General features: G+C 47.7%; 3 protein-coding genes across 6 annotated transcripts; all 3 read left to right on the top strand.

Moving 5' to 3' along the window:
- The first annotated feature begins 502 nt into the window (after nt 1-502).
- On the top strand, nt 503-10,652 carry LOC149853663 (11-beta-hydroxysteroid dehydrogenase 1-like). Its single transcript, XM_090026321.1, has 5 exons — nt 503-568; nt 5,580-5,691; nt 6,141-6,326; nt 7,429-7,572; nt 8,529-10,652. The coding sequence occupies exons 1-5, from the start codon at nt 503-505 to the stop codon at nt 8,747-8,749; spliced, it is 729 nt and encodes a 242-aa protein (XP_089882447.1). The 3' UTR covers nt 8,750-10,652.
- Nucleotides 10,653-13,126: 2,474 nt separating this feature from the next.
- LOC149853662 (11-beta-hydroxysteroid dehydrogenase 1-like) lies at nt 13,127-18,482 on the top strand. 2 transcript variants are annotated; one of them, XM_090026448.1, is made up of 7 exons: nt 13,131-13,287; nt 13,412-13,503; nt 14,185-14,315; nt 14,699-14,810; nt 15,767-15,952; nt 16,648-16,791; nt 17,013-18,482. In XM_090026448.1, the coding sequence occupies exons 2-7, from the start codon at nt 13,416-13,418 to the stop codon at nt 17,231-17,233; spliced, it is 882 nt and encodes a 293-aa protein (XP_089882574.1). In that variant the 5' UTR covers nt 13,131-13,287; nt 13,412-13,415; the 3' UTR covers nt 17,234-18,482. The 2 variants fall into 2 exon arrangements, with proteins under 2 accessions (XP_089882573.1, XP_089882574.1); XM_090026447.1 differs by having other exon boundaries at nt 13,127-13,503.
- A 736-nt stretch (nt 18,483-19,218) lies between these two features.
- Nucleotides 19,219-27,011, top strand: LOC149853661 (11-beta-hydroxysteroid dehydrogenase 1-like). 3 transcript variants are annotated; one of them, XM_090026450.1, is made up of 7 exons: nt 19,688-21,791; nt 21,916-22,007; nt 22,689-22,819; nt 23,203-23,314; nt 24,271-24,456; nt 25,152-25,295; nt 25,517-27,011. In XM_090026450.1, exons 2-7 carry the CDS (start codon nt 21,920-21,922, stop codon nt 25,735-25,737), a joined length of 882 nt encoding a protein of 293 aa, XP_089882576.1. In that variant the 5' UTR covers nt 19,688-21,791; nt 21,916-21,919; the 3' UTR covers nt 25,738-27,011. The 3 variants fall into 3 exon arrangements, with proteins under 3 accessions (XP_089882577.1, XP_089882576.1, XP_089882575.1); XM_090026451.1 differs by lacking the exons at nt 19,688-21,791; nt 21,916-22,007 and adding an exon at nt 19,219-19,355; XM_090026449.1 differs by having other exon boundaries at nt 19,688-22,007.
- The last annotated feature ends 96 nt before the right edge of the window (nt 27,012-27,107 follow it).

Here is a 27,107-nt window from a genome sequence, read left to right as displayed (position 1 = left end):
TTACCACAAAAAATCACCACAGCTGTCCTCACAAAACACCCACCACCGTCCCACACCGTTACCGCACTATTTGCCAGCTGAGAAGAGATTGTTTCTGGGATTGCTTTATGGTTCGGGATGGTGTTTAGTGAAGCGTTTGTGTTTGCGCTCTGCAAGCTCTCTCCGCTCCGGCACGGGACTCTCCCGCGGCCCTCCCGGCCTGCGCAGGCCTGCGCTCACGCAGACCCTTCTCCCGGCCCCGCTCCTTCCCAGAGCCCTCTCCAGGAACCGCGCCGGCTGCCTCGGCGCTGCGCTCGCCACCCACGGGCGCTGTGAGGAGCAGCGGGGATCCCACCTGCGGGCAGGGGCCCCGGGCCTGTGCCACCCGTGTGCGGGGCTGGATGGTGGCGCTGGCTGCAACTCCTGTGCCACCGCTCTGGGGACGCACGTTAGGCAGCATCAGGCCCGAGCGCATTGGGCAAGTCGCCACTCACCAGGCTTGTGTCTCCTCTCTGCCAGCAACATGTCAGCGAACACCTTTTCCATCCTCCAGCCGGGCGTCTTTGAGGAGTTCCCGTCCCTGAGAGGCGTGTGAGGACATTCCTGAGAGCGGCAGGCCTGTCCCAGAGCCGCCCGGGCCCGCTGGGCAGGGACGTGGGGTGGGTGCGATGGAGCCAAGTGCTGATGGCTGCCCGTCACCTACATGCTGGCCTAAAGAAAAGCCGGGGTGGTGGAGTGGCTCCCATCACTGGACCGGAAAGCAGGGGACCCAAGTTCCCTGGCTGCTCTGCCACTGACTCGTCATGGCCCCTCGAGAAAGTCATCTCTCCTTCCCATGCCTCAGTTTTCCACCCCACCTTTTGTCTGTCTTCTGTCATTAGCCTATAAGCCCGTTGGGACAGGAAATGTTTCTCCCTACACACTTGTGCTGTATAAGGCACAGCGGAAAACAGATCCTATTTGGGAAATATGGTAGAGCAGAGCAAAGTGTTTCATGGGAATAAATTACTTGCAAAAGAATTACTTTCTAGGTGGCCAAATAAATTTGGAAATCTCTTTGCAAAGAGAAGGGACTTCCAGGGATGGAAGGGACTTCCAGGGTCTTATGGCCCAAGCACATGCATAGATGCAAGGCAGTAGTAGTATATGAGCAGCAAAGGCTAACATAGAGCACAGCATCCTGTCTGTGCACCATGGGTTATTCTTTCCCGCATGCATCATCTTGCACTTCTCAGCTTCAGAGTTCACCTGCTGTTTTCTTGCCCATTGACTCACATATATGCTGTGCCCAAAAACATCCTTCTCACACCAGCCTGAAAACATGCATTGTCCTGCCTGGGTTGACCTAGTAGGAGAGTACCTCATTTAGGTCCCTCATTTATGGAAAGCAAAGCTGACACCCCAAACATTATGATCCTGGGATCCCATGGCACTTGATGGTGTGCATCCATCCCAGTCCTTGAAGGAGGAGTAATGAATGCTAGACTGGAAAAGCTCAGGTTGGGGGCTACAGTTTCTGAATTTGGTGCTCTGGGACTGCATTCCCTACCCTAACCACTCCTCTGTCTGTACTCTGGCTGTATCAGTCAGCTGTGTGAGAAGAGCCTTTGCACAGCCCGTCACAGGGGAAAGGAGCTTAGTCTATCCTTTCTCCCCCTCTACCAGTGCATAAGAGCTTTGCAGCAGCCAAATGTGGAAATTCATGGCAGCAATGAGATACCCTAATTAAGACAGCCCCAGGGGGCTGAAATCTGAACGTTGGTTAAAAAAAACCCAAACCCTCTCTGCTGGGATATTTCAGGTGAGAGACGTTCCCTGAAGGCCTTGATTTTGCATGGGGCTAGTAGACCACATGCATTTTGACTGTAAGTTGCAGTTCCTTCAGCTGGGTGCATTTTTGTTTTCCAGCTATTTAAGTTGGCATAATAAAAGATATCAGATTCACCCAAGGAACTTTGTCTGCCTGTTCTCTTATCTATGGAGTCCTGGCTGAAAATCCAGAAAAGCTGTATCCTGTCCCAGGCACAGTCACATAATTTCTACCGTAGAAATGTGCTAACTTCTGCTCAGGAGATGAGACAGGCTTCAAAAGGCACGAGGCCTGGCTTTCAGGCATGGCAAACACCCGTGAAGTCAGAGGTTATCATGCCTGAAAAAGAAATCAATCCAACCAGCTAACTGAAAGAGGCAGAAATCCAGAAAAGCTCATTGCTTTTTAGTCTGTAGTATTCAGAAAGGCAGAAGGACTTGAGAGAGCGCAGAAAAGAGCCACGCGCATGATCAGAGATCAGGAAAACAGACCTTACGACGACAGGCTGAGAGCCATGGGGCTCGTCAGCCTGGAAAAGCGCAGGCTCGGGTGATCTGATGGCCAACTATACGTTTATCAGGGGTGACCACCAAGATCTGGGGGAAAGTTTGTTCACCAGAGCGCCCCAAGGGGCGACGAGGTCAAACGGTCATAAACTCCTGCAAGACCGTTTCAGGCTGGACATAAGGAAAAATTTCTTTACTGTCCGAGCCCCCAAGGTCTGGAACAGCCTGCCATCGGAGGTGGTTCAAGCACCCACATTGAACACCTTCAAGGGCAAATTGGATGCTTATCTTGCTGGGATCCTGTGACCCCAGCTGACTTCCTGCCCCTTGGTGTGGGGGCTGGACTCAATGACCTTCCGAGGTCCCTTCCAGCCCTAATGTCTATGAAATCTATGAAACCAGTACAGAGTGTTTGGTTGGCAATGTAGGGACCCAGGAGCACCTGAAAAGTCTCGAGTGCTAGCCCAGAAATGTCTTTAATTTCCCATTCTGGCCCCTGCAGTTCTGGAGCATGGCCAGATACTGGGTGGTATTTACAGGACGGGGCAACGCGAGCTGCCTCCAGCCAAGAGCAGTGCTAGGAAGAACCAGTCTCCAGTTTCTTTCCCCCCAGTTTGTAGCCTCTTCACATATAAAATTGGAGCTGGAGAGACTTTCAAAATACAAATGCCTTTTTTTTCTCCACACCGGAGACAAAGAATAATTTTTCCCAACTTGTTCAACCCTTTCCCTGATGGGTTCCCAACAGGGCACGTTGGCCTGGATGGAGCTAGGTGTGACTGTGGGTATGTTGCTTCTGGTACCTTGACAAGCTTGGTCAGAGCTAGCTCAGGTCTCTAAATGATGCTGCACTGGGATGTGTGGACATGCTGTTAGAGCTTAATGAGCTGATCCATGCAGAGGCAGCAGTGTTCACCAAAGGAAATCAGGGAAATATGCACCAGGAGCACTACCTGAGCTGGAAGTTTAAGCCTGGCTTCGTTGTACCTATGCCAGCTGCAGTCAACACATGGCCTTACCCATCCTGCCTACTGATTACCACTTCAAAAGGAAACATGAAAGCCCTACAAACCCTTTGGGCTGTGGGTTGTTCCACAAACACTCTTTAGCACAGAGTCGCCCACTCCTGCCCAGTAAAAGCCCCACGTCTTTTCAATAATAAAGCACTGCTACGTCTGGGGCAGGGATACACCTTTCCGAGCAAGAAGCAATCCCCTGATTCTGTCATCTGTCAAGACTGGGCAGCAGTCCTCATGAGGCTGACATGAATGCAGTGCAACTAGAAAGGTGAGCTGCTTTGTGTCCCACGGGTGCCTGTGAGAACAGTTCAAGGCTACAATGCTGTGCATTTATTCGAGGGAGCACCACAGACTGCATTTAGTACGTATGTCCCAAAGCAGCTGCTCTCAGACTCCAGGGAGATCCCTGGTGTAAAACACATGTAGTATTTCTAATCCAGTTTGTAAAAGGGAGGATTTTAAGCAGAGGAAAAGATTTAGAGGGGTGGTGATTGGGGATGCTACATAAAGCAAACATGAGCATGAGCCCTGGTGAGTGTCAGATGGACTGGCAGAGAGCCGAACGCCTGCAAGAAACAGTTCTGGGGAGCTCCCTGCCCACAGGAGTTTGACAACTGTGCTGTTCGGCCGTGTGCCTGCAAATGCTGCACTGCAAGCGCTTTCCTTTGCCTCACTGAGATGCAGATTCTCCCTGGTAAGTCAGTGCAGCTCAGAGCAGCAATAACTGACCAGTATTTTCCCTGCAGAGCTTTAGGAATTTATCCAGTTCAGATTGATTTCCTGTGCTCCTGTCCCTAATACAGTGCACCAGAATGCTTTCTTCTCCTTTAAGCCCTTCTCTAGAAAATCCTTTGCAGAAAAACCTACAGTGCCATTTCCCAGGGAGGGATCCCTCTGTCTCACTGACATATGCCCCCGTTCTTAGTAATGACAAGGAGGGAAATATTAAAGGACTACAAGATGCATCTCACTTATCTGTTTGCTCACTCTACCATACTTTTCACTGTCTTCCTTCATGGCCTTTATGCCTAGGCAGCAGACTCGGCGAGTGCACCTACACAAGAGGCTAAAAGGACAGTAGACTAATTCTACTGCACATTAGCATGTCACGGCAAAAGCCGTGCTAATGTACACTAGAATTAGTTTACTGTGCATTAGCATCACATAAAATATGCATACTGGCACTACTGTGCAGTAGTGCTAATTATGGCTCATTAAGTTAGTAACTGTTATTACAGGTATTAAAATTAATGCACTAATGCATGTATAGACATGTCCATTGCCCAGCATTACACAAATAACCAGCAGTACCAGGGACTGTGGTGCTTGTGTTGCAAACACCAAAGTTCAGTTGGAGTTGTATAGTATCCCAGCAGCTGAGATTTCTCAGTGGATTTATCCCTCAGTTCCCCCAAGCACTAGGGAAGTCTTATCTGCATTGTGCAGCTGAGAAAACGAAAACATAGAAAAAGCAAACGCCCTCCCCAAATGCTTCCTCAGCCTGACAAAGGGTATTTATACCTGAAAGCGTGCTAAGAATTTTTCCAACTATTTGAGTTGGTCTAATAAAAGATGTCAGATTTACCCAAAGAACCTTGTCTGCCCTCCCCAAAAAAGTTTGTAAGAAAACTGGGAACTTCATCCACTTTTGCAGAGTCCAAGGATATAACTACCGCTTTTCAACATGCTCAGAGGGCACAGCTCCAACCACAGCATGAACAGTATGCAAAGGGTGGCATAAAGTCCAAATGGCACGGATGCTAGTCTGAGCCTGTCTGCCAACTTGTATTCCCACCACCCCTAATATTACACAGACACTGAGCCAGACCATTCTTTCCTAAATACAGTTTCTCATGCATTGCCTTTGCCCAAAAGAAATCATTCCTGGAAATTCTTGAGTTTATTCAGACATGTTATTTTTCAGATAAGAGATTTTGACCAAATAAAAAAAAAACCTATTCAATTTTTTTGGTTACCAGTTTTTACCGGGTAATCCAGTTGAATGTGCTTCAACAAAGAAGCTCATGCTCACCTTCAGTTCTGATCTTGCAAATGATGCATTTGTCACGTTCCTTTACCCATAGAGAGAAAAAATCATTTCAGTGCTTGCTGTACTTCCATAAAACAGAACCAAAGACAGAACCATGGGATAAGCATTCTTGTGATGCAACCCCTTGCAGCCAGAGTACCTACACCAGCAACTTATTTCCCTATGAAGCTGCATATGGGAATCCCTCTCCAAAATGCTCCGTTTATTTGTGTTAGGTTTCCACGCAGTGTCGAGAGCTGGGTGCAGCATCCATACACTATGTGAGTGGCAGCATGGAGAACATGGCATTTGCACAGGAGGTGGTGAAGAAGGCAGAGAAATTGTGGGGTATGTTAAGAATCGGCTGCCTGGCATATAGCTGCTCTGCAAGGCAGTGTCACATGCTAGCAACAAATCTCCATCTCATTTTTACTAACCAAAGACCAGGTCATGAGTTTCCCAGGTGAAGGACCACTGAACCTATATGCTGCAATGCTGATACCTCCCACAGCCACATTGAATTAATACTGTAAGAAAATACTACTAAATAATGTCAAGGATATTACTAATATCTAGTCAACATACCAACAGTTCATATGTCTACATTGTTTCTGTTTTTCATTTATATTAAATGGGAAGGCTGATTTCATTTTGAGAGTGCTTTTTAAGATACATCTTGTCAGTGGTTAGGACGGACAAGACTGAGTGGCCTGGACAAAAAAATGCCATATGGTCATTCCAGAATGCCTTCACTCTATAACAGGTAGCGCTACAGAGCCCCCAGTCTTGTCTTTTAGGAGGCCTAGACATGCTGATCCTCAATCACGTTGGCAGCACACACTTTGGCTACTTCAAGGGAGACATTGAGCACCTGCGAAAGCTCCTGGAGATTAATGTTCTCAGCTATGTGGCCATGACCGTCTCTGCCTTGCCGATGCTGAAGGAGAGCAGGGGCAGTGTCGTTGCAGTTTCTTCCTTGGCAGGTAAGTAGGACCCAGGCTACCTTAGTGCTAGCCAGTCCAAATCTTTCCTTTGACTTAGACCCTGCTACTGTCTAAAGAAGCTTTGTTTGAAAACCCTCTGCAAAAGAGAAGATAAAGGGTCTCCTGAGAAATTAGGTAATGTGACTGGAGCTCTGGATTCACTGTGTTGGTTACTGAATGCTAAATACAAGTCTTCCCATTTTATATACTGATTCTCCTTCTGCTGGCACCAATACTCCATCACACACTTTCAGGGCAGCTTCCCAGTGGAGAAGCGATGTACTGTCGGGGCATCCATCATTGCCCCTCCCCAGCAAACCTTCCCCTGAAGTGACATGGTCAGGGACAGGCAGCATGCAAAGCCACCTCTTCTCCCCAGGATCTCAGTCAAACACAAATTACTATTTTCTAGAAAACTTCTACCTCTAACATAGCCCAAGGCAGGGGGTGAATTGCTCTGATGCTTCTATACCTCCTGCTGACTTGAAGCTTCCCTGTCACAAAGGCCTGCCTAACTAAAACCAAACACCAACCGTTTCCACAGTGCAAACGCAAAGCAAAGCAAAGCAAAAATAAAATGAAATCAAATTTCCCACAGTAAAAACTCAAAGCAAAGCAAAAATAAAATAAAATAAAATAAAATATGAACTCCTCACAAACTATCCACTAGCAATGCCTGCCATAAGGAGACAGGATGTTACTTGTTCACCGTACATGGTGCACAGGTGCATACTAGTGAGTTTGCATGTGGGACAGCTAGACAGATTTGATTCGAGGTTCACACTAGCCCCGAGTGAGTTCTGCCAATTATACAGAATTTACGCTGAAAAAAATCTTTTGATTCCCCACTTACTGTCCTGTGTTGTGTTCAGGCTACACGTTACAGGAAATTTACATTAGGAATATTTGGGAGGAGTTTTTAAAATAAAAATGTTATAGTGATATTAATGGTATCCTTCAGCCTGCCGAGGTTCTAGGATTAGTTGGTGCAAGTCAACATTTTACATCTACTGAAAAGAAAGTCAATGTAAAAATGGCATGACTGCTTTTGTGAACTGAAGGGTTTCAGTCACATCAAGCTAACCATTGCATGTCTCTCTAGGGAAAGTTGGGAACCCGTTTACCGTTCCCTACTCTACAACTAAGTTTGCCTTGGATGGGTTTTTCAGCTCCTTGAGGCAGATGCTGATTGTTGAGAATGCCAATGTTTCCATCACGCTCTGTGTCCTGGGCTACATCAACACTGGTAAGGCAGGCACTGTTATGTAGACCTTGCTGGGTAGGATCTCTCCATGCATGCACTTGCACACTCCCGCTCTACAGTTAGCCACAAAACATCACTTCTATGCAAAAAATGGAAAACAATTAGCACTCAAATTTGCCAATATTTTCAATCAATGAATAGTTTTGCTTCTGTTTTGTTTTCTTTTGTTTTTAATGAAATGCTGCTTTTCTCTTTCTTTTCTTGAACTAAAACAGCCTCCTTCTTTGAAAAACAGTCACTGCTCTCTGGGCATTTTAACAAAGCTTAACCCCTCCTGAAGATTTGTTGCTTGAGCTTTGAGATGAAAGAACTACTAGCATTTCACTCAATTTACCTGCTGCATTCCTTGCAAATGCTTACTCTCTCTCAAAATTACACCGCTGATATAATAATCGCAAAATTAGCTCACTGTGGTCTCTTTCATGACTTCATGCTCAATTACTGCATTTTACAACAGCCAGTACAGATTGAACTTACATTAACAAACATTTTCTTAAAAGTCTCATTTTTTAAATGGACTTAAATACTTAGGAAGACTGAAACTTGGGCAACTGCAGTGCTTTAAAACACTTTTGAAAATGAGAAAAGGATCTCTAAATGCCTTTAAAATATGACCCCTACTTCCAAAAAAAGGGAATTGGGTCCCTGAATACCTTTAATAATTTACCTGTGGCGTTTTTGTTTAATTTACCTGATACTTTGATCCAAGTAACTACATAATACAACTGCCTACTCAAAAAGCATCCCTCCCTTTTAAATATAAACTTCAAGTTTCTTCCTCTTCTTCCTCCTTCTCCTCCTTCTTCAGCGCCTCTAGTCAGGCATTATTTTCCACAATAACATGCAATTTCAAACGCCTCTGAAATCATAGAGCATTAGATTCCACAGGCAATGCACATGTCTGATAACAGTTTTCTTTCTTCTATCCTCCACTCCAGAATCAGCTATGAAAGCAGTGTCCCATGTGATACGTAACAAACCTGCACCAAAAGAAGAGTGTGCTCTGGAGATTATCAAGAGTGGAGCGCTGCGTCAACGGGAACTGCACTATCCCTACATCTCTGTGACAATTCCCCTCATATTAAGAGACTGGGTCCCTGACTTCCTGGATTCTCTCACAAGAAATAATATGGACATAGAAAAGGTCGAAAGAACATAGCTGGTAATATGCATTGAGGCCTAATTAGGAAACGACTAATGGCATGAGCACAGAGGTAAATACAGGTATTTTCTGGTCTGTGAAACGAGCATTTCTGGTGGGATTTTCCAAAGTGCCTCAGTGACATTGACAAAGCGGGTTCCTAGCACAGATCCAGCTCTAAGCATGCCGGCACGCGCCCTCGTAGACCCCAGCGTCATCCCCATGCAACTGCACCCGCGTACAGACTTATTCATGTGGCTGGGCAGTCAGCCCCTGCATAGGCTTAACACGTGTGCCCACAAGCTCATGGGCTGCTGCGTAGTCATGTCCTTAGAAGCTGGAAATGCCTCTGACTTTCAAAGTGGCTTAGGCACCTACACCACTGAGACAATACTGACTATCCTTAACTTTTCCTCCCACCCGCCTCCATTTCCTCTCTGGAGATGAGGCTTGCTTAAAGCAGCAAAATCATTTCCCGGGCTGAGAGGGCACAACTAACAGTGGATGGGTTTGGATCTGCTCTTGGAAGGAGGAGGTGGCCCTTGCCCGCTCCATTGCAGCCCCCAACATGTCTCCTGCTCTTCCAAGAGCCCTCGTGACTTTTAGTACTAAATCTCTAGGCTCCTCATCACACGGAGTCCCAAGAAGAGCCACTATGTAAGACATCTATTTTCAACATGTTAGGAAAACCCAAGATGAACTCCCTTTAACATAGGGCCTGGTTCTCCTCTTCCTATGATCCAGTGAGAGGAACACCAGGCTCCATAGCATCCTTTCCTACTGAACTGATGCCATTATTACTCCTCACTTCCACCGCGGCAATGCATAGGTGCCATGAACAGGGACTGGGCTGTATCTTGCTTGTCTTTATATACTTACCCAAAGTGACCTCTTGCAAGAGCTAATAGCATTGCTTAATGCAGATAACAGCATTTGGATGGACTGGGATCAGTTCTGAGTTAGACAACTACCCAAAACTCTCTGCAAGCCAAATATTGAGTTCCCAGTGATTTCAATGGGAGCTGAGGACATCTAAAGTTTTAGGGATCACATTATCCATCAGTGAAGTTAGGAGGGAGTCCTCAAACTCAACAACGCTAAATATCTAAAAGGCATCATTAACTATGTTATTGGATCACATGATATGTGCATGTTCTTTTTGTCTCTGCTGATTACATTTTATAACATCTCAGTTGAAGTTTAAAAAAAAAATGAAAAAGGAGTAATTGAAACACAGTGTAAATTAAAGCTAAGCTGGCATAATAAAGTATTTGCCAAGGACACATGAAGAACTGGAGGGGAGTCTACCTGAAATACAGAAATCTGAAAGAGACTTGTTTATTCCTTTCGGGCCCAATTCAGGTTAGTTAGGTCCTTTCCGTTGAATTCAAGGAGCTTTGCATCAGGACCTTTTTGAAGGCATTCTTTCATTGATGGCCAAATGGTTAATCACACAAATGTACCCTAAAAGTGCTGCATCTTTGCCATGTTCTAGCACAGCATACAGACGCACGTGTACGCTGGATTAGTGTACAAACACCTTCCTCTTCCCAAGGCAGCTGTTTCATCGGCAGACAAAATGGAAGCAATGTTACACACCGCTGAGCCATGTCACCCGAGCTAAGCTTCTCCTAGGGATTTCTTCCAGGGTTACTCCATTCACACCAACTGCTGTTATACCCTGGGTGGAATTACCTAACCCCAGACCCCTTGGAATTAGCAGGGATCAGCAAGCATAATAAAAGACCTGCTGTGCTGTGGGCATAGCTTCCTGGATCCATGCACCGCTTCCATGTGCTGTGAGGGATAACAGTGGCTGCTGATAGCAAAAGTCCAGGCTTCTTACATCTCAAGATAACCAAACCACCATATTGAACTTGGCTTCAAGTTGCCTGCTAGCTTTTTGTACCATGTCACAAACTAACAAGACAGGAACCCGGGGTTAAGCATTGTGGTTTACCACATTTCCTGTTGTATTAAAAAAAAAAATGGCAGCACAATGCAGTCGCTGGAATGGAGATGTCAGTTAATGCCCCATACCCCAATATCCAGCCTTCTCTTTCTGCCTTGAAGCTTAACAGAGGCTGGGGAGAAGATCAGTGATTTCGTGCGTCCACCTCTGGGCTTCCATCGCGAGCCAGGTAAGACCTTCACTTCTACGGCTCTTTGTGGATGAACAGCAACAAGCCCTGACACAGGAGAAGCGGGTAACGTATGTCGGTCTCAGCCCACGTTAGTGGCGTGGGAAGTTGTAACTTAACAGCAAGTTGGGGTTTCCTTTTATTCATTTCCCTTGGAGGGAGGAGTGGCACAGCATGCAAAGGGGAGATAAAGGGCATGCTGGTTAACAAGGGATGGTTGACTTGGGGTGGTAGCGGAAGAAAACAAAACCGGTAGCTTGTCAGAGAGGCCTCAGCAGCTTGCTCGGTGAGTAATGGACCACACTTTTCTTTTTGCTCCTTTCTTGCTCTAAAAGGGATCTGTGTTAAATCCAAGAGAAATACAAAAAAAGTCTCAGGATGCATAATTGGGAGGTTCTGCAAAGTGTATGTCACGGAGGTGATAAGATACCATCTGACAAAACAGGCTATTGCTTACAAAAGATTACGCCTTGCTGAACAGATCAGCCAGCAAGGTGCCTCCCTGCCCTGTTAAGACTTCATGAGACAGGGCCTTGCTTTTCCCACACACCTGTGCACAGGTGCCGGTTGTGACTAAGGATTTATTATTTCATTTATTCAACTGAAACCATGACTTGGCCAAATCCATGACCTCTGTGTTAGAACAAAGAGGAAGGAGACTTGGGAAACAGCTGTTTCCCCAAAACGGGGTGATGTGTCCTCCCTACCAAAGGGTACGCAGCCTCCTTACCAAAGAGCATCCATTCAAGTGGAAACAGAAAGGGAATATCTACATGGCAAGAGCAATAGCACCCTGGCAGCACACAGACCTGCCAAGTATATTATTAACCCGTACCCTCTTGAATTTCAAAGCTGCCCCCAAAACTCACTGGGGTTCATTACTGTAGGGTTCCTCCAGAGGACTGGACTGCACGCAATTTTAGCTTGCCATTATGAGCTCGAACCTCTCCATGGGTGATCAGATTGGGACGTGAGAAGAAGGCAAGGCATTCCTGCTTTATTCTTTGGCCAGTTGTTTCTGCTCTGTTAAGGAGGGGACAGCCTGAACGTTTCTAAACAGCATTTAGAAGGCGTATCGTTTCAGAGAAGATGCCAAAATGAGGGGGCATGGGTTGCACGAGTCAACCAGGAACAGAGTGTAGCCCCTGGGTTGCAAGACCTCTGTGATCAACCTGGCAGCAGTCTGTGCACACGGGGACTCTGAATATTGCTCTGCAGCTCTCTGGGACATCTCCCTTTAACCTGGCAGTGGATATAATGCTAGTGAAAGTTGCCAGGCAGCGGCTCCGGGCAGCACAGACCTTTATTTCTCTGCAGAACAGGTACAGCCCACACAGCAGTAAGTCAAGCTGCTCAACCCTGGCCCTTGCCAAGGAGCATTCACCCAGAGCTGGGGTGATGGCATCAAGGGGGGGCAGTCTGATCACCCAGTCTCCACTTGGACAGCGAGCCAAATCAAGAAAGCATCTAAGAACAAGTGCAGTTGCTGCACTGGTCGGTTGCCCAGACTGAATGGCATAGTGTAGTGGAGGGTGCACTGCTGTCCAGCGCGCTGCGGACAGGGCATCCCATGAGAGTCTTGCAATTAGCTTCCCTGTGGCCAGCTTCCAGTGGGAGCATCTCGGCTACATGCTGACTGTATGGAAATGGGGGACTCTTCTTTAGCTTGCTCCTGTGGGCCGTTGGCTAAGGGCAAGTGAGGCTCAGAGGCCTCCGGGTTTGGACCAGCATGTAGGATGCTCGCCAATTGGTATAGGAGCATCTGAAGCCCCGGGCTGAAAAGGGTGGGGTGGAGGATACTTGCTGGTTGTAGCACCACATACAGTGTTTGAATGATCGAGTTTTGCTCAATCAAGAGGATTTGGAACCGGTTTGGCTCATTTGACCTGGAATACAAATAAATTTCCCCCCCCAAAATCTCCCGGGCTCTGTGGGGTAGGTGGCTTCCACAGCTCAGCATCCACAAAGGCAAACGTCTGTCACTTCAGAGCCTTGCAGCGTGTGAAGCAAAGAGTTCCCAGCAGGAACACTGTACCCCAGGGCCTCAGTGGCTTTCCCCGTGTCCAAACCCCTGTAAACTTGGAAACACCTCCAGGCTAGAATGGCGTTCTCCTTTCTCTCTGCTTCGCATTCAAGGAGGAGGGTGGCTCAATGGCTGAGCAAACACAGCACAGTAACAGGAGCCAGTCCCTAATGTTCTCAAAAGTGAAACTTGATGCTGTTCAGCAAGGACACACCTCTTCCTGGGTGTTGTGCAAAATTCCTTTTTTTGACGTAGGGACAGGAAATATGAAAAAGAGCCAGGCAAAGTCCAAAACAACACGGTCACTTAGGCCGAGATTGATCAGCTCCAGAGCGGAGCAAATGAAAGCTTCTGCTTCCCCCAGCAGCTCCAGCCGTTGCGATTTTCCAAAGGTTTGGGAGTTGTTTTCGCTTCACTGACACATTTTAAAGGATAGGCACCGCTGCTTCTGTCTGGAGCAGCTTTGCAGACAGTTTTTCTCCCTTCTCTTTCATGTTTTATTTCCTGATCTTATAGTGGGATGGGTCAGTTGCGAAAGATTCTCATTCCCTTTGTGGGATTGGTCCTGGCCTTCTGGTTTTATTCAGCGAGGGAGGATTTCAAACCTGGTAAGTAATTAAGAAGCAAATGTGTTTTCAAATAAGACATAGCGAGCTGCGCCAAGCCTTTTGCGCAGGATCAGTACGGAGCTGGGAACAAAGTATGTCCTGGTATTTGTAACAGTGCTGATAATCGTCTGCTTCAGCAGAGCTGCCACATTACATCACGCAAGGAAATACCCAGGAATGGTATTTTTTAAGTTTACAGCCAGGACTTTTAATCCTCAGAATCAAATGCCTTTTCCTTTGCAAAAAGAGCTAACAAAAAATGTAATTTAAAAATAGATTTTACAAACCTTTTCTTGATTTGTGAAGTTGGAAGAATGTATTTTTGCCAGATGGCTGGAACGGTTCATTACTCTGGGAGGAAAAAAAAAAGCCCATGGCCCATTTTCATGTCTGGAGTTGTGATGAGATACGTTAATAAGGCACTGCCAGAGTTTTTTTTAATCTTGCTGCACTCCCTTAACAAAGTTAACTACTCTCTCCAGAAGTTTTTCTTGGAGAAGGAAAAAAGAGATTGCTTGTTGCAGGGGGAGCTGGGGCTCTCGGCTGCCTCTGAGCAGGCTTGCTCAGTTAGCAGGCTGAGTTGGCTTGTTCCCCATCTTGATTTCATGACTGCTGTAGGCACTAGAGAAAATATGTCTTTGGTGTCCTGGCATGTCATCCTCCTCATGCCTTCCTCTCCAGAGATGCTGAAAGGGAAGCGAGTGATCGTCACGGGAGCAAGCAGCGGAATTGGAGAGCAAATGGCCTACCACCTGGCCCAGATGGGATCTCATCTTCTGATCACGGCACGGACAGAGGCCAAGCTACAGAAAGTAAATGGCAAGCCGAGCACTCACATATGCATGCCTGTCACACTGCACACACACACTTACATGCCAAGGTTAGTCTTGTGTCACAGGTACATAGGTATGCACGCACTCACAGACTTGCTGTGGGACAATGGCGTAACGTGCACATACACGCTCACAGATGTGCATGCTTATGGCTGCACATCAGTAGATACTCTTGTTTGCACACACTTGCTCCAGTCTTGCTCCCAGATGTTGCTTTTGTGCCGCTTGAAGGATGCACGAAGCAGTCACTGTATCCCCCAAGCCACACAATAACCCGCAAAGACCCTCAGGGATGTGACGCCAGGCTCTCGGAGGGTTGGCAACGGGAAACAGGTTCCTACAATGTTCCGATCACGTTTCAGGTCGTTGCACGGTGTCTAGAGCTGGGCGCAGCATCCGCGCGGCACGTGAGTGGCAGCATGGAGGACACGGCCTTTGCTGAGCACGTGGTGAAGGTGGCGGAAGAGTTACTGGGTACGTTAACTGCTCGCGGCCTGGAAACCACCAGCAGTCCCTTGCCATGGGGCAATGTGGAGAGGCCCTGTCACTCCTTAACTATGTCATGGTCTATCTTATATGCATGCCAACTAGGACAGGATAGGGGAGAAGGGAGGGATTTCTTGAACTCTTCTCACTCTTAAGGTATTTTGGGGGGGTTTTTACTGTTATTGAGTGCTGCTTGGATAGGAATACACGCATGAGAGCTAGTGTGGACAGACAGTGCACGGCTCTGCCAGTGCAACTCTGCTCTGAGGACCAGTATCCCCTGCTGTCCCAGTCCTTCCCCTGCTAATGGGTGACAGTAACCACAGCATCTGTGGTTCAAGCCCCACAGCTCTGCCACGCAGCCTCGATCTGATGCGTGCTCCTGGTTATCATCCTACGTGCCCCTCATGCTCTGCCTCTGAATCCCAGCACCTCTCACGAGAGCAATCCCAGCCTGTCAATCAGCTCTGGCCAGCAGCAACCCTGCTGTTCACATCACACAGCACTGCCCAAGGCTCTGCAAGCATGCGCATCTCAGCGTGGCCTATGCTGTGCCAGTTGTGAGCCCCCAGGCAACCCTGCTGGACTCCTCCCCCTCCGTGCCCTGAACGAGCCGAGCAGGACGACTGCATCTGAGCTTTTGTAGCACGCTGAGGACCGGACCTGGGATGACTTGGGTGACAACTGCACTCACACTGGTGAGCAGGCTCAGGGCTTGGACCCAGCTTCAGAGAGGAAAGGCCACTGCCCTGAATTACAAGTCTGCTAGCAGCAGACTTGTGCTTTTAAAATATTCAGTCTATGCACGCTCTGTTTCGAGGGATGGATGACCACAGGATTCACGGCTATTATAAGAAAGCATATATAGCAAATGAAACAGGGTTGGGCTGCATCTCCATCCTCGTTTCACTCCACCCACCCTAAAGCAACCCCTTGCTTTGCAGGAGGCCTGGACATGTTGATCCTCAATCACATCGGCAGCTCGTACTTTCACTACTTTGACGGGGACGTCAGGCACGTGCGGAAGCTCCTCGAGACTAACTTTCTCAGCTACGTGGCCATGACCGTCTCTGCCCTGCCGATGCTCAAGGAGAGTGGGGGCAGCATCGTGGTGGTTTCCTCCATTTCAGGTCAGCTATGATCCAGGGTTAAGATTGTATAGGATGATTTTCCACAGTGTGGAAAACCCAGTACTCCCAGGGGGTTGGTGGGAGATACCCACTTTGCTCCATTCAGTCCCCATTTGGTTTTCTAGGGTGCTTGCCTCCAATTGATGGACAGTCAGCACCTCCACACTCAGGCATAAGAGCGAGGCTACAGTTCTCCCAGAACTAGAATTACAGTCCAACTGCAAAAGGGAAGGCTGTGGATTCCTCTTTGGATCGGCCCTTTGGCTGCCCACAGATGTTTGCTTTGTGTCGGTGGATCAAATTCAGTACCAAGCTGACCCCTAGCTGGTAGTTCTCTATTGCATGTGAGTTATCCCAGTGATAGGGCCCCTATCATAATCTCTGGGGACTGAAGGGGCCACAGAGAGACAACTGCTCTGTTCATCATCCCCGCCCTTGGGCATATTTGATTACAACTGTCAGGGATGCAGAAGGTGGAGGCTAACACTGCTGCCTGACTTAGAAGGATCTCTAAAAGGGTTGGAAACTACTGGGATCAGGTACCCAGCTCTCTAAGGGTCCTTTGTATTTCTGGGCTGTGTCCCTAGGGCTGGCCTAGAAACATCAACGCAGGTTTTACTTTTCACAATGTTTTTTCCCCCAGTGAAAGCAAACTTTATGCAGTAGTACGAATGAAACTTAACCTTTTTTCCTAGGTAAAGTCGGGTGTCCCTTCGCTGTTCCATACTCCGCGACTAAGTTTGCCCTGGATGGCTTTTTCAGCTCCTTGAGGCAGGAATTCGCTCTTCAGAACACCAACGTTTCCATCACGCTCTGCATCCTTGGCTTCATCAATACTGGTAAGACCGATGCTACTTGGACCTTGCTGATGAGGAAAGAGTCGTGGTCAGGTGATGAGCTTTTTACCTAACTGGTCTCCTCCTTCTTCAGCGCCTCTAGTCAGGCATTATTTTCCACAATAACATGCAATTTCAAACGCCTCTGAAATCATAGAGCATTAGATTCCACAGGCAATGCACATGTCTGATAACAGTTTTCTTTCTTCTATCCTCCACTCCAGAATCAGCTATGAAAGCAGTGTCCCATGTGATACGTAACAAACCTGCACCAAAAGAAGAGTGTGCTCTGGAGATTATCAAGAGTGGAGCGCTGCGTCAACGGGAACTGCACTATCCCTACATCTCTGTGACAATTCCCCTCATATTAAGAGACTGGGTCCCTGACTTCCTGGATTCTCTCACAAGAAATAATATGGACATAGAAAAGGTCGAAAGAACATAGCTGGTAATATGCATTGAGGCCTAATTAGGAAACGACTAATGGCATGAGCACAGAGGTAAATACAGGTATTTTCTGGTCAGTGAAACGAGCATTTCTGGTGGGATTTTCCAAAGTGCCTCAGTGACATTGACAAAGCGGGTTCCTAGCACAGATCCAGCTCTAAGCATGCCGGCACGCGCCCTCGTAGACCCCAGCGTCATCCCCATGCAACTGCACCCGCGTACAGACTTATTCATGTGGCTGGGCAGTCAGCCCCTGCATAGGCTTAACACGTGTGCCCACAAGCTCATGGGCTGCTGCGTAGTCATGTTCTTAGAAGCTGGAAATGCCTCTGACTTTCAAAGTGGCTTAGGCACCTACACCACTGAGACAATACTGACTATCCTTAACTTTTCCTCCCACCCGCCTCCATTTCCTCTCTGGAGATGAGGCTTGCTTAAAGCAGCAAAATCATTTCCCGGGCTGAGAGGGCACAACTAACAGTGGATGGGTTTGGATCTGCTCTTGGAAGGAGGAGGTGGCCCTTGCCCGCTCCATTGCAGCCCCCAACATGCCTCCTGCTCTTCCAAGAGCCCTCGTGACTTTTAGTACTAAATCTCTAGGCTTCTCATCACACGGAGTCCCAAGAAGAGCCACTATGTAAGACATCTATTTTCAACATGTTAGGAAAACCCAAGATGAACTCCCTTTAACATAGGGCCTGGTTCTCCTCTTCCTATGTTCCAGTGAGAGGAACACCAGGCTCCATAGCATCCTTTCCTACTGAACTGATGCCATTATTACTCCTCACTTCCACCGCGGCAATGCATAGGTGCCATGAACAGGGACTGGGCTGTATCTTGCTTGTCTTTATATACTTACCCAAAGTGACCTCTTGCAAGAGCTAATAGCATTGCTTAATGCAGATAACAGCATTTGGATGGACTGGGATCAGTTCTGAGTTAGACAACTACCCAAAACTCTCTGCAAGCCAAATATTGAGTTCCCAGTGATTTCAATGGGAGCTGAGGACATCTAAAGTTTTAGGGATCACATTATCCATCAGTGAAGTTAGGAGGGAGTCCTCAAACTCAACAACGCTAAATATCTAAAAGGCATCATTAACTATGTTATTGGATCACATGATATGTGCATGTTCTTTTTGTCTCTGCTGATTACATTTTATAACATCTCAGTTGAAGTTTAAAAAAAAAATGAAAAAGGAGTAATTGAAACACAGTGTAAATTAAAGCTAAGCTGGCATAATAAAGTATTTGCCAAGGACACATGAAGAACTGGAGGGGAGTCTACCTGAAATACAGAAATCTGAAAGAGACTTGTTTATTCCTTTCGGGCCCAATTCAGGTTAGTTAGGTCCTTTCCGTTGAATTCAAGGAGCTTTGCATCAGGACCTTTTTGAAGGCATTCTTTCATTGATGGCCAAATGGTTAATCACACAAATGTACCCTAAAAGTGCTGCATCTTTGCCATGTTCTAGCACAGCATACAGACGCACGTGTACGCTGGATTAGTGTACAAACACCTTCCTCTTCCCAAGGCAGCTGTTTCATCGGCAGACAAAATGGAAGCAATGTTACACACCGCTGAGCCATGTCACCCGAGCTAAGCTTCTCCTAGGGATTTCTTCCAGGGTTACTCCATTCACACCAACTGCTGTTATACCCTGGGTGGAATTACCTAACCCCAGACCCCTTGGAATTAGCAGGGATCAGCAAGCATAATAAAAGACCTGCTGTGCTGTGGGCATAGCTTCCTGGATCCATGCACCGCTTCCATGTGCTGTGAGGGATAACAGTGGCTGCTGATAGCAAAAGTCCAGGCTTCTTACATCTCAAGATAACCAAACCACCATATTGAACTTGGCTTCAAGTTGCCTGCTAGCTTTTTGTACCATGTCACAAACTAACAAGACAGGAACCGGGGTTAAGCATTGTGGTTTAGCACATTTCCTGTTGTATTAAAAAAAAAAATGGCAGCACAATGCAGTCGCTGGAATGGAGATGTCAGTTAATGCCCCATACCCCAGTATTCAGCCTTCTCTTTCTGCCTTGAAGCTTAACAGAGGCTGGGGAGAAGATCAGTGATTTCGTGCGTCCACCTCTGGGCTTCCATCGCGAGCCAGGTAAGACCTTCACTTCTACGGCTCTTTGTGGATGAACAGCAACAAGCCCTGACACAGGAGAAGCGGGTAACGTATGTCGGTCTCAGCCCACGTTAGTGGCGTGGGAAGTTGTAACTTAACAGCAAGTTGGGGTTTCCTTTTATTCATTTCCCTTGGAGGGAGGAGTGGCACAGCATGCAAAGGGGAGATAAAGGGCATGCTGGTTAACAAGGGATGGTTGACTTGGGGTGGTAGCGGAAGAAAACAAAACCGGTAGCTTGTCAGAGAGGCCTCAGCAGCTTGCTCGGTGAGTAATGGACCACACTTTTCTTTTTGCTCCTTTCTTGCTCTAAAAGGGATCTGTGTTAAATCCAAGAGAAATACAAAAAAAGTCTCAGGATGCATAATTGGGAGGTTCTGCAAAGTGTATGTCACGGAGGTGATAAGATACCATCTGACAAAACAGGCTATTGCTTACAAAAGATTACGCCTTGCTGAACAGATCAGCCAGCAAGGTGCCTCCCTGCCCTGTTAAGACTTCATGAGACAGGGCCTTGCTTTTCCCACACACCTGTGCACAGGTGCCGGTTGTGACTAAGGATTTATTATTTCATTTATTCAACTGAAACCATGACTTGGCCAAATCCATGACCTCTGTGTTAGAACAAAGAGGAAGGAGACTTGGGAAACAGCTGTTTCCCCAAAACGGGGTGATGTGTCCTCCCTACCAAAGGGTTCGCAGCCTCCTTACCAAAGAGCATCCATTCAAGTGGAAACAGAAAGGGAATATCTACATGGCAAGAGCAATAGCACCCTGGCAGCACACAGACCTGCCAAGTATATTATTAACCCGTACCCTCTTGAATTTCAAAGCTGCCCCCAAAACTCACTGGGGTTCATTACTGTAGGGTTCCTCCAGAGGACTGGACTGCACGCAATTTTAGCTTGCCATTATGAGCTCGAACCTCTCCATGGGTGATCAGATTGGGACGTGAGAAGAAGGCAAGGCATTCCTGCTTTATTCTTTGGCCAGTTGTTTCTGCTCTGTTAAGGAGGGGACAGCCTGAACGTTTCTAAACAGCATTTAGAAGGCGTATCGTTTCAGAGAAGATGCCAAAATGAGGGGGCATGGGTTGCACGAGTCAACCAGGAACAGAGTGTAGCCCCTGGGTTGCAAGACCTCTGTGATCAACCTGGCAGCAGTCTGTGCACACGGGGACTCTGAATATTGCTCTGCAGCTCTCTGGGACATCTCCCTTTAACCTGGCAGTGGATATAATGCTAGTGAAAGTTGCCAGGCAGCGGCTCCGGGCAGCACAGACCTTTATTTCTCTGCACAACAGGTACAGCCCACACAGCAGTAAGTCAAGCTGCTCAACCCTGGCCCTTGCCAAGGAGCATTCACCCAGAGCTGGGGTGATGGCATCAAGGGGGGGCAGTCTGATCACCCAGTCTCCACTTGGACAGCGAGCCAAATCAAGAAAGCATCTAAGAACAAGTGCAGTTGCTGCACTGGTCGGTTGCCCAGACTGAATGGCATAGTGTAGTGGAGGGTGCACTGCTGTCCAGCGCGCTGCGGACAGGGCATCCCATGAGAGTCTTGCAATTAGCTTCCCTGTGGCCAGCTTCCAGTGGGAGCATCTCGGCTACATGCTGACTTTATGGAAATGGGGGACTCTTCTTTAGCTTGCTCCTGTGGGCCGTTGGCTAAGGGCAAGTGAGGCTCAGAGGCCTCCGGGTTTGGACCAGCATGTAGGATGCTCGCCAATTGGTATAGGAGCATCTGAAGCCCCAGGCTGAAAAGGGTGGGGTGGAGGATACCTGCTGGTTGTAGCACCACATACAGTGTTTGAATGATCGAGTTTTGCTCAATCAAGAGGATTTGGAACCGGTTTGGCTCATTTGACCTGGAATACAAATAAATTTCCCCCCCCAAAATCTCCCGGGCTCTGTGGGGTAGGTGGCTTCCACAGCTCAGCATCCACAAAGGCAAACGTCTGTCACTTCAGAGCCTTGCAGCGTGTGAAGCAAAGAGTTCCCAGCAGGAACACTGTACCCCAGGGCCTCAGTGGCTTTCCCCGTGTCCAAACCCCTGTAAACTTGGAAACACCTCCAGGCTAGAATGGCGTTCTCCTTTCTCTCTGCTTCGCATTCAAGGAGGAGGGTGGCTCAATGGCTGAGCAAACACATCACAATAAAACACGGGGCTACCACACCTGCAGGAGCCCGTCCCTAATGTTCTCAAAAGTGAAACTTGATGCTGTTCAGCAAGGACACACCTCTTCCAGGGTGTTGTGCAAAATTCCTTTTTTTGACGTAGGGACAGGAAATATGAAAAAGAGCCAGGCAAAGTCTAAAACAACACGGTCACTTAGGCCGAGATTGATCAGCTCCAGAGCGGAGCAAATGAAAGCTTCTGCTTCCCCCAGCAGCTCCAGCCGTTGCGATTTTCCAAAGGTTTGGGAGTTGTTTTCGCTTCACTGACACATTTTAAAGGATAGGCACCGCTGCTTCTGTCTGGAGCAGCTTTGCGGACAGTTTTTCTCCCTTCTCTTTCATGTTTTATTTCCTGATCTTATAGTGGGATGGGTCAGTTGCGAAAGATTCTCATTCCCTTTGTGGGATTGGTCCTGGCCTTCTGGTTTTATTCAGCGAGGGAGGATTTCAAACCTGGTAAGTAATTAAGAAGCAAATGTGTTTTCAAATAAGACATAGCGAGCTGCGCCAAGCCTTTTGCGCAGGATCAGTACGGAGCTGGGAACAAAGTATGTCCTGGTATTTGTAACAGTGCTGATAATCGTCTGCTTCAGCAGAGCTGCCACATTACATCACGCAAGGAAATACCCAGGAATGGTATTTTTTAAGTTTACAGCCAGGACTTTTAATCCTCAGAATCAAATGCCTTTTCCTTTGCAAAAAGAGCTAACAAAAAATGTAATTTAAAAATAGATTTTACAAACCTTTTCTTGATTTGTGAAGTTGGAAGAATGTATTTTTGCCAGATGGCTGGAACGGTTCATTACTCTGGGAGAAAAAAAAAAAGCCCATGGCCCATTTTCATGTCTGGAGTTGTGATGAGATACGTTAATAAGGCACTGCCAGAGTTTTTTTTAATCTTGCTGCACTCCCTTAACAAAGTTAACTACTCTCTCCAGAAGTTTTTCTTGGAGAAGGAAAAAAGAGATTGCTTGTTGCAGGGGGAGCTGGGGCTCTCGGCTGCCTCTGAGCAGGCTTGCTCAGTTAGCAGGCTGAGTTGGCTTGTTCCCCATCTTGATTTCATGACTGCTGTAGGCACTAGAGAAAATATGTCTTTGGTGTCCTGGCATGTCATCCTCCTCATGCCTTCCTCTCCAGAGATGCTGAAAGGGAAGCGAGTGATCGTCACGGGAGCAAGCAGCGGAATTGGAGAGCAAATGGCCTACCACCTGGCCCAGATGGGATCTCATCTTCTGATCACGGCACGGACAGAGGCCAAGCTACAGAAAGTAAATGGCAAGCCGAGCACTCACATATGCATGCCTGTCACACTGCACACACACACTTACATGCCAAGGTTAGTCTTGTGTCACAGGTACATAGGTATGCACGCACTCACAGACTTGCTGTGGGACAATGGCGTAACGTGCACATACACGCTCACAGATGTGCATGCTTATGGCTGCACATCAGTAGATACTCTTGTTTGCACACACGTGCTCCAGTCTTGCTCCCAGATGTTGCTTTTGTGCCGCTTGAAGGATGCACGAAGCAGTCACTGTATCCCCCAAGCCACACAATAACCCGCAAAGACCCTCAGGGATGTGACGCCAGGCTCTCGGAGGGTTGGCAACGGGAAACAGGTTCCTACAATGTTCCGATCACGTTTCAGGTCGTTGCACGGTGTCTAGAGCTGGGCGCAGCATCCGCGCGGCACGTGAGTGGCAGCATGGAGGACACGGCCTTTGCTGAGCACGTGGTGAAGGTGGCGGAAGAGTTACTGGGTACGTTAACTGCTCGCGGCCTGGAAACCACCAGCAGTCCCTTGCCATGGGGCAATGTGGAGAGGCCCTGTCACTCCTTAACTATGTCATGGTCTATCTTATATGCATGCCAACTAGGACAGGATAGGGGAGAAGGGAGGGATTTCTTGAACTCTTCTCACTCTTAAGGTATTTTGGGGGGGTTTTTACTGTTATTGAGTGCTGCTTGGATAGGAATACACGCATGAGAGCTAGTGTGGACAGACAGTGCACGGCTCTGCCAGTGCAACTCTGCTCTGAGGACCAGTATCCCCTGCTGTCCCAGTCCTTCCCCTGCTAATGGGTGACAGTAACCACAGCATCTGTGGTTCAAGCCCCACAGCTCTGCCACGCAGCCTCGATCTGATGCGTGCTCCTGGTTATCATCCTACGTGCCCCTCATGCTCTGCCTCTGAATCCCAGCACCTCTCACGAGAGCAATCCCAGCCTGTCAATCAGCTCTGGCCAGCAGCAACCCTGCTGTTCACATCACACAGCACTGCCCAAGGCTCTGCAAGCATGCGCATCTCAGCGTGGCCTATGCTGTGCCAGTTGTGAGCCCCCAGGCAACCCTGCTGGACTCCTCCCCCTCCGTGCCCTGAACGAGCCGAGCAGGACGACTGCATCTGAGCTTTTGTAGCACGCTGAGGACCGGACCTGGGATGACTTGGGTGACAACTGCACTCACACTGGTGAGCAGGCTCAGGGCTTGGACCCAGCTTCAGAGAGGAAAGGCCACTGCCCTGAATTACAAGTCTGCTAGCAGCAGACTTGTGCTTTTAAAATATTCAGTCTATGCACGCTCTGTTTCGAGGGATGGATGACCACAGGATTCACAGCTATTATAAGAAAGCATATATAGCAAATGAAACAGGGTTGGGCTGCATCTCCATCCTCGTTTCACTCCACCCACCCTAAAGCAACCCCTTGCTTTGCAGGAGGCCTGGACATGTTGATCCTCAATCACATCGGCAGCTCGTACTTTCACTACTTTGACGGGGACGTCAGGCACGTGCGGAAGCTCCTCGAGACTAACTTTCTCAGCTACGTGGCCATGACCGTCTCTGCCCTGCCGATGCTCAAGGAGAGTGGGGGCAGCATCGTGGTGGTTTCCTCCATTTTAGGTCAGCTATGATCCAGGGTTAAGATTGTATAGGATGATTTTCCACAGTGTGGAAAACCGAGTACTCCCAGGGGGTTGGTGGGAGATACCCACTTTGCTCCATTCAGTCCCCATTTGGTTTTCTAGGGTGCTTGCCTCCAATTGATGGACAGTCAGCACCTCCACACTCAGGCATAAGAGCGAGGCTACAGTTCTCCCAGAACTAGAATTACAGTCCAACTGCAAAAGGGAAGGCTGTGGATTCCTCTTTGGATCGGCCCTTTGGCTGCCCACAGATGTTTGCTTTGTGTCGGTGGATCAAATTCAGTACCAAGCTGACCCCTAGCTGGTAGTTCTCTATTGCATGTGAGTTATCCCAGTGATAGGGCCCCTATCATAATCTCTGGGGACTGAAGGGGCCACAGAGAGACAACTGCTCTGTTCATCATCCCCGCCCTTGGGCATATTTGATTACAACTGTCAGGGATGCAGAAGGTGGAGGCTAACACTGCTGCCTGACTTAGAAGGATCTCTAAAAGGGTTGGAAACTACTGGGATCAGGTACCCAGCTCTCTAAGGGTCCTTTGTATTTCTGGGCTGTGTCCCTAGGGCTGGCCTAGAAACATCAACGCAGGTTTTACTTTTCACAATGTTTTTTCCCCCAGTGAAAGCAAACTTTATGCAGTAGTACGAATGAAACTTAACCTTTTTTCCTAGGTAAAGTCGGGTGTCCCTTCGCTGTTCCATACTCCGCGACTAAGTTTGCCCTGGATGGCTTTTTCAGCTCCTTGAGGCAGGAATTCGCTCTTCAGAACACCAACGTTTCCATCACGCTCTGCATCCTTGGCTTCATCAATACTGGTAAGACCGATGCTACTTGGACCTTGCTGATGAGGAAAGAGTCGTGGTCAGGTGATGAGCTTTTTACCTAACTGGTCTCCTCCTTCTTCAGTGCCTCTAGTCAGGCATTATTTTCCACAATAACATGCAATTTCAAACGCCTCTGAAATCATAGAGCATTAGATTCCACAGGCAATGCACATGTCTGATAACAGTTTTCTTTCTTCTATCCTCCACTCCAGAATCAGCTATGAAAGTAGTGTCCCATGTGATACGTAACAAACCTGCACCAAAAGAAGAGTGTGCTCTGGAGATTATCAAGAGTGGAGCGCTGCGTCAACGGGAACTGCACTATCCCTACATCTCTGTGACAATTCCCCTCATATTAAGAGACTGGGTCCCTGACTTCCTGGATTCTCTCACAAGAAATATTATGGACATAGAAAAGGTCGAAAGAACATAGCTGGTAATATGCATTGAGGCCTAATTAGGAAACGACTAATGGCATGAGCACAGAGGTAAATACAGGTATTTTCTGGTCTGTAAAACGAGCATTTCTGGTGGGATTTTCCAAAGTGCCTCAGTGACATTGACAAAGCGGGTTCCTAGCACAGATCCAGCTCTAAGCATGCCGGCACGCGCCCTCGTAGACCCCAGCGTCATCCCCATGCAACTGCACCCGCGTACAGACTTATTCATGTGGCTGGGCAGTCAGCCCCTGCATAGGCTTAACACGTGTGCCCACAAGCTCATGGGCTGCTGCGTAGTCATGTTCTTAGAAGCTGGAAATGCCTCTGACTTTCAAAGTGGCTTAGGCACCTACACCACTGAGACAATACTGACTATCCTTAACTTTTCCTCCCACCCGCCTCCATTTCCTCTCTGGAGATGAGGCTTGCTTAAAGCAGCAAAATCATTTCCCGGGCTGAGAGGGCACAACTAACAGTGGATGGGTTTGGATCTGCTCTTGGAAGGAGGAGGTGGCCCTTGCCCGCTCCATTGCAGCCCCCAACATGCCTCCTGCTCTTCCAAGAGCCCTCGTGACTTTTAGTACTAAATCTCTAGGCTCCTCATCACACGGAGTCCCAAGAAGAGCCACTATGTAAGACATCTATTTTCAACATGTTAGGAAAACCCAAGATGAACTCCCTTTAACATAGGGCCTGGTTCTCCTCTTCCTATGTTCCAGTGAGAGGAACACCAGGCTCCATAGCATCCTTTCCTACTGAACTGATGCCATTATTACTCCTCACTTCCACCGCGGCAATGCATAGGTGCCATGAACAGGGACTGGGCTGTATCTTGCTTGTCTTTATATACTTACCCAAAGTGACCTCTTGCAAGAGCTAATAGCATTGCTTAATGCAGATAATAGCATTTGGATGGACTGGGATCAGTTCTGAGTTAGACAACTACCCAAAACTCCCTGCAAGCCAAATATTGAGTTCCCAGTGATTTCAATGGGAGCTGAGGACATCTAAAGTTTTAGGGATCACATTATCCATCAGTGAAGTTAGGAGGGAGTCCTCAAACTCAACAACGCTAAATATCTAAAAAGCATCATTAACTATGTTATTGGATCACATGATATGTGCATGTTCTTTTTGTCTCTGCTGATTACATTTTATAACATCTCAGTTGAAGTTTAAAAAAAAAATGAAAAAGGAGTAATTGAAACACAGTGTAAATTAAAGCTAAGCTGGCATAATAAAGTATTTGCCAAGGACACATGAAGAACTGGAGGGGAGTCTACCTGAAACACAGAAATCTGAAAGAGACTTGTTTATTCCTTTCGGGCCCAATTCAGGTTAGTTAGGTCCTTTCCGTTGAATT

This window comes from Crocodylus siamensis, chromosome 13 (assembly GCF_052110815.1).
Source record: "Crocodylus siamensis isolate JL-2025a chromosome 13, ASM5211081v1, whole genome shotgun sequence".
Classification (NCBI taxonomy): domain Eukaryota; kingdom Metazoa; phylum Chordata; order Crocodylia; family Crocodylidae; genus Crocodylus; species Crocodylus siamensis.
The sequence above is the reverse complement of the archived record's forward strand: the minus strand, read 5'-3'. Positions and strand labels throughout refer to the sequence as shown.

What these genes read in the sequence shown, in the direction of transcription:
- LOC149853663 (XM_090026321.1), top strand. Translation starts at nt 503, where the DNA reads ATGTCAGCGAACACCTTTTCCATCCTCCAGCCGGGCGTCTTTGAGGAG. An exon ending in GAAGGCAGAGAAATTGTGGG is followed by an intron (nt 5,692 to 6,140) that starts GTATGTTAAGAA and finishes CTTGTCTTTTAG; the next exon opens with GAGGCCTAGACATGCTGATC. An exon ending in TGCAGTTTCTTCCTTGGCAG is followed by an intron (nt 6,327 to 7,428) that starts GTAAGTAGGACC and finishes ATGTCTCTCTAG; the next exon opens with GGAAAGTTGGGAACCCGTTT.
- LOC149853662 (XM_090026447.1), top strand. Translation starts at nt 13,416, where the DNA reads ATGGGTCAGTTGCGAAAGATTCTCATTCCCTTTGTGGGATTGGTCCTG. An exon ending in CAGAGGCCAAGCTACAGAAA is followed by an intron (nt 14,316 to 14,698) that starts GTAAATGGCAAG and finishes ATCACGTTTCAG; the next exon opens with GTCGTTGCACGGTGTCTAGA. An exon ending in CCTTGGCTTCATCAATACTG is followed by an intron (nt 16,792 to 17,012) that starts GTAAGACCGATG and finishes CCTCCACTCCAG; the next exon opens with AATCAGCTATGAAAGCAGTG.
- LOC149853661 (XM_090026450.1), top strand. Translation starts at nt 21,920, where the DNA reads ATGGGTCAGTTGCGAAAGATTCTCATTCCCTTTGTGGGATTGGTCCTG. An exon ending in GAGGGAGGATTTCAAACCTG is followed by an intron (nt 22,008 to 22,688) that starts GTAAGTAATTAA and finishes CTTCCTCTCCAG; the next exon opens with AGATGCTGAAAGGGAAGCGA. An exon ending in CCTTGGCTTCATCAATACTG is followed by an intron (nt 25,296 to 25,516) that starts GTAAGACCGATG and finishes CCTCCACTCCAG; the next exon opens with AATCAGCTATGAAAGTAGTG.